The sequence below is a fragment of the Clarias gariepinus genome, chromosome 27, assembly GCF_024256425.1.
Source record: "Clarias gariepinus isolate MV-2021 ecotype Netherlands chromosome 27, CGAR_prim_01v2, whole genome shotgun sequence".
NCBI lineage: Eukaryota > Metazoa > Chordata > Actinopteri > Siluriformes > Clariidae > Clarias > Clarias gariepinus.
The window spans coordinates 5,494,437-5,500,436 of NC_071126.1; the positions used below are offsets into that span (position 1 = coordinate 5,494,437).

A 6,000-nucleotide genomic window follows, 5' to 3' on the forward strand; every position below is an offset into this window, starting at 1 on the left:
TTAAAGAATGCTGTACATCTGCCTCGAACCCCACTGCAGTCATTCCTAATCCCTAAAAATCAACAGATAACGTGTCACCAATGTCTTAGATATCTGTACTGAGAAAACGTTCTGTCTTGGTCTGCAAGCTCCAGTGAAATGTTAAGATAAATGCACTAGTGTAGCAGTGGATTATATAGAGAAATAAAGGTAGTTTTTAGTCTCATAACTGTGTTGTGTTATTCTGCACAATCTAAAGTCATGGTTTGACTTGAAAACCTCTAATATAATTTTTTTTTAATGATTTTAAAATGTAATGGCAATTTAAGTGACTCTGATATAACTTTCAGTGTATGAAGGTTTTTCTATTGTAACTTATAATATAATATAGTAATATATTGGCTATATTTTGTTGGTTTCTTCCTGTAAGGCCAAGAAGTCCATTTCTGAACATTTATGCACAGTGGCTGACTTTGCCATAGAGATGTTCAAAGTTCTGGATGCGATAAACTACCAGTCATACAATGATTTTGTGCTTCGAGTAGGTGAGTAACATATACACCCAGTGTTTGCTTTATAAGGAATACCTGTACATCTGCACATTTATATAGTTACCTGATCCGGCAATTATGTGACAGAAGCACAATGCAAAAAAAAAAGTGATGTCTGTGGCTTTGATCATGGTCTGGAAGTTGGTGCTGGATGGCTAGTTTGAGTGTTTTATTAATCCTCTGGGATTTTGACACACAATGTGTAAACTCTTGAGATAAGAGTGGTGTGAGAAACTAAAAACAGCAAGTGAGGGGGAAATCTTTAGAGAGAGATTCTCTCGCCTTAAGAGGAGACTGGCTTGAGCTGACAAAGTCTGTAGTAACGCAAATACTGGCACTTTTGCAACACACACAAGTGTAAATGTGTGTAATATGTGAAACTTGGAACCAGAGAACTTGAGTGGACATTCACAGGACATCCTAAGAACATCTGCAGGATACACACAACAATACACACATTCATTCTCTGACGTTTTTCCTCTGCTCAAATCTTCCAAATCTCAGAAATATCCATAAACATTTATGAATCCTCAACATGGCACACACTCTTACACCACACTCCTCCTCCACACACACGTGTCTCATCACCCTTATGAGGACCTTCCATCTCCATGAATTGTAATTCAGTTCAGCTAATTAATGCTAGGTGTTAACCTAATTGTAACCTCAGCATCGAAAAGTAACTACATAAATATAGAAGCAATGAAAAACGCATAGACAGGATGGATTAATTCGTTAATTAGTTGTGATTGTTTTTGTTTAGGTATTAATGTAGGTCCAGTGGTTGCAGGAGTTATTGGTGCTCGTAGGCCTCAGTATGACATCTGGGGGAACACAGTGAATGTGGCTAGCAGGATGGACAGCACTGGAGTACCAGGCAAAATTCAGGTAAAACATGTCCACCCTCGAAAATGCATTACTTTAAAAGATGAGCATAAAATGACAATCTGACAATCTTTTTTTTTTTTCTCAGGTGACCGAAGATGTCTTCCGCCTCCTCTCTGGCCGTTACCACTTCCTATGCCGTGGTCAGGTCAGTGTGAAAGGCAAAGGTCAAATGCTCACCTACTTCCTAGAGAGTTGGTCTCATGAAGGGCCTCTCCAATCCTGCTCCCAGAGCCTGGAGCACCAGGGAAGCCCATGCATCCAGACCAAGTTGAGCAACACCCCCGGTACGACCAGTTATGGGGTCAAAGCACAGAATGTTGGCCCTGTTCCCACTTCCTCTAACAACAGCATCCTCTACCTGCCCTCCATCTCTGTTGACGTAGAGATGGAGGTTTGACTGATAAGGAGGCACTTTCTATGGCAGCCAACCTGTTAGTTCATCAAGGAGGCGTGAGACATGAAGGGATGATGGAGGGCACGGATTAAAACAGAACACACCTGCAAGGAGCGAGACGCTTCCCTGAGAAAAAAGAAGTCGTTCCTGTCTGAAGGGTGACCGTGATGTTTATGAGAGATAAACCGGACATTTAAATCTCTCGTGCAGAGAATTATCCTCCTCCCCACACACATGCAAACATAATGAGCAGGTTTGTTTGTTTGTACGTATGTGTGTGCATGTGCATGTGTTTGTGTGCGCGAGCGTTTGTTTTAATGAGTCTTCCTAAGTCCTGCTAGATATCAGGGGTTCCTAAAGAGGAGCATGTGTTTTACAGTAATGGCAGCTTCACACCAACAAAGGAGCCACACACAGTTCTGTGTGTGTGTGTGTGTGTGTGTTTGTGTGTGTTCATGCGTGCTTGTGTGTGTGTGTGTGTGTGTAAGAGAGAGATGGTAGAAAATGCCACAGCAAAACCGTTCAAAGCATGTGCATACAGTGGGGACCAAACGTATATCATGTTAACAGCGCTGTATTTTACATTTGTCTTTGACTTGACTGGCAGAGAAAGTATATATTTTCATTTATGAAACCAGTTAGTGCTCAAAGCATGAGAAGGGGGAAAAAATTCTCATTGGTGTCCTGTTTAGTCGGCAGGAAGTTTATAAAAACATGAGGCAATTCAAAGCTTGTATTGTCTGATGTACAGAAGACTGACTTTATTGATCGTATCCTTCAGATTATTTATTCTTGTTGCCTTTTTAAGTGAATTAAGTGAGTGAACAGAATGATATAGCATATCCATAGGCTAAAACTTTGTAAATATAGTCCTGTTATTATCAACACTACGATAAACAGTGGGCTCCAACAATTAGTAAAGTAAAACTGCTCATGCAACACACTGGTGCTTTGAGTAGGAACATTCTTGACGTCAATGCACATTTCCTGCTGCTCTTTGACCTTCTAATATGACGGAGTTGCCGTGTCTGACACAAACACAAATATAGATTACGCTTTTGTCTTAAATCTACGACTAGCACACGCCGTGTGTTCCCAACACTGCTTGCGAAATCGACATTTGAAGCAGTGGCTTTGCTGTTTATAAGGAATACAATGTACTAAATCAGCGGCAAAAAACTTAAGTGTCCACTGGGAATAACGAGCAGCTTTTTATAAGATTGAAAGTAGCTCACGTGGCTTGTTCTTATTTGTGGAAACCGTTGTGATATTTGTGCTATTCAGAGTTTCTAAGTAGGCTAACACTCAGCTGGATCCTGCTACCATTAGAGGGCAAGGGGATTTAGCTTTGTGCTTGCACGAAAAAATAGTGTGTATTCGATTTAAACAGCACAGTCAGCTGGCAGTCGCTGTAACACATGCTCAGAGTCTGCGGCTCTTCATGCACTCAGAGTATAAAAAGGGCCTTTTGGTTTTGTGGTCAAAAAGTGTATTTGATCTGATCAGTTAGTCTCTCATTTTTATTTTATAGTTTTACATTTCTTGGTGAACTGCTACTTTAACTTTGATATTTCTCCAAATATGCCTATGGAATGAATTTGGCTTCAAGCTTGCCGTTTTGCATGTCCCTCTTTTCGCATGCCACAGTTCTACCTTGTCTTGTTCTTTTTGCTACAGTAAGTGCAATGTGACTCTAATGCATGACTAATGCAAAAAAAAAAAAAAAAAACCTGAACAATAAGGGTGACATGTGTTATGGGTAATATTTAGAACCGATTTTTAGTTGCGTTGCATGAATGTAGAAGAATGGCCTTTTGTTCATTTTTGCTTTTTTTCTTTCTTCATGCATGGTGCTGTAAGTGTTGGAGAAAGCTTGGGAGTTTTGTAGCAATGCTGCCTTTTTTTGGCTCTTGAGATGACTGCCTTCTATCCAGGGGTTGTTGGTTTGGGTATATTCCTTTGTGCCAACACATTTTGTTACCAACATATCAATTCCAGTGTTCTATTGTAGCACAATTTTGTGATATCGTGTTTAATTCAACTTTATAAAAACAATATAGAATTTTATATGCACTGGATCCATCAAGGGTACAGTTTTGGCTTAATGTCAAACTTTTGGGGTTGGATGTTTCAGTGTTGGGTGTCTTGGTGCCTGGGTTTTGGAGAAGTATATTTTCTTGAATATCCATAAGTCCTTAGTAAAACAAAGCTACCTATTTCCTAGCTACCTAGTGACATAAAATGAAGCTTTTTAAGCTGATAATTAGACACAAAATTACTCTTTAAGCATCGTTGCACTTTTTAGGGCCAACAAAATGTGTTTACCCTAAAAAACTATATTATAAAAATATAACAACTGAGATACTTATTCTTTCTATACAATAAAAATATGTGAACACCATTATAGTAAAAGCCAAACTCTTTACTTTACTTTACTCTGAATATGCCTAGATCAGAGGTTATGATCAAACAAATGTAGCCACATGAATAAGTATCTATTTTCTATATACTGAGTACAGTGGCCTAATATATCACCATTCTAAACAATATGTTATAATGTTCACAGTAAATACACTAGATTTTCATGTTAATTAGATATTTTCATATATGATACGGGTTTAAAATATAACACGTATGGAATTTAATGCAGAGTAAACTGAAAGTATTTTACTTATAACCATAAATATATGTGCTATTTTTGGGGGTTGCAATGTATTGATTGCAATGTTCATATATGTGAATGTACATTTCATATTGAGATCTTTTATACTTGTGTTTGCACTGTTCTGGAATAAAATGACAATGAGAGACAGAGCTGGAGTTGACAAACTGTTTCAGTATTCGTGTATGTCACATGTCATTGTGTTATTGCACCCTGTTTATGTGCCCTTGAGGCAGTTGTTCGAGATTGTGAAGGTGACCCTTGGACCTCAGGAAAAACATATTGAGCAAAACAAGTGTCAATTACTGTCCCTGACTTTTATGACTACATCAAGCAAAGCCACAAAACGTGTATGAGGTATGTTCATGTTAAACAAGGACTTGTGATCCTGATTGTGCAGAATAACAGAACACAGTTATGAGAGTAAAATCAACCTTTGTTTCACTTATTACCTTTTTTTCATTCTTACACTAAAGACATAATTGTACTGCCTGCCATTATCACTGTCATGTCATTATCACTGCTGAAACACTGGTCTCCCAGGAACTCATCTAATTGGCAATGTTAATAAATTAACATGTTTTTTTTGAGTTAGATAGATACTGGATCTTTAAATTATATAAGGTGTAAACCGTAATCAATAACAAAAACCAAAAAGGCTTGTATACCAAGTATATGAGGGTTTCACTTTTAAATTACAAAAGAAAGTTTACTATTCAGAATATTCTTATTTTTCGAGATGCACTATATATAAAGTACAGGTGTAATATTACAAAAAAACTGCATGGTTTATGTGTGAAATACATGAATTTTGTTTTTCATTTATTATAATTTTACCAGGTTAACATGTAAAATTATACATACAGTGGAACCTTGGATTGCGAGCATAATTTGTTCCTTAATTCGAACCTTCGATTGCAAGTAACACGGTTTGCGAGTGTTCCGCAAGACGAGCAAAGATTTTTAATCAATTTTGACTTGGAAAACGAACACGTCCTGCTTTACGAGTAGTGAGTATCGTGTATCACAACTGAGCCAACGGTTTTTCTCCCTCTAGTGCGCGTCTCTTACTGGTATAATCAACATCCGTGCACGCGTGTACTGTTTACTATAACACTATGACCACGTGTGTGTGCGTAAAACTTATTGTGTCTGTATGCGTGTGTGTACGCGTGTAAAGCAAAAGCTTTAGAGAGGTTAAAGAATTTCTCTCTCTGTATTAGCCTGCTCTTTTTGTCTGTGCGCGCGGATCATTGGACACCGTGCCACACACACACACACACACACACACACAAAGACTCAATCTACTTTCGTCTTCACAAACACACACACTCTTTCTCTCTGCTCTACACAGAAACACTGCTCTTTTGCGATCCTTTTCAAAGGTAAAGTGCAGGTTAATTTTTTTTAATTTTTACTTTACAGCAGTGGTTCCGTTAGTGTGTAGCTCAATCGAGTGTCATTAGAGATATTTCTTGTTTATCTTTCCGATAAAACTGTTTTTCCGTTGTGTGCACACGTGTGAA

The 6,000-nt window shown here is 38.1% G+C and overlaps 1 protein-coding gene across 2 annotated transcripts in view; it reads left to right on the plus strand.

Moving 5' to 3' along the window:
• Positions 1-4,838, plus strand: part of adcy1a (adenylate cyclase 1a) — a 60,397-nt gene extending 55,559 nt beyond the window's left edge. For both annotated transcript variants that reach the window (XM_053489040.1, XM_053489039.1), the window contains 3 exons: positions 410-524; positions 1,294-1,418; positions 1,504-4,838. In XM_053489040.1, coding sequence (XP_053345015.1) covers positions 410-524; positions 1,294-1,418; positions 1,504-1,815 — 552 coding nt within the window. In that variant the 3' untranslated portion in view covers positions 1,816-4,838. The remainder of the gene's footprint in view (positions 1-409; positions 525-1,293; positions 1,419-1,503) is intronic.
• The last annotated feature ends 1,162 nt before the right edge of the window (positions 4,839-6,000 follow it).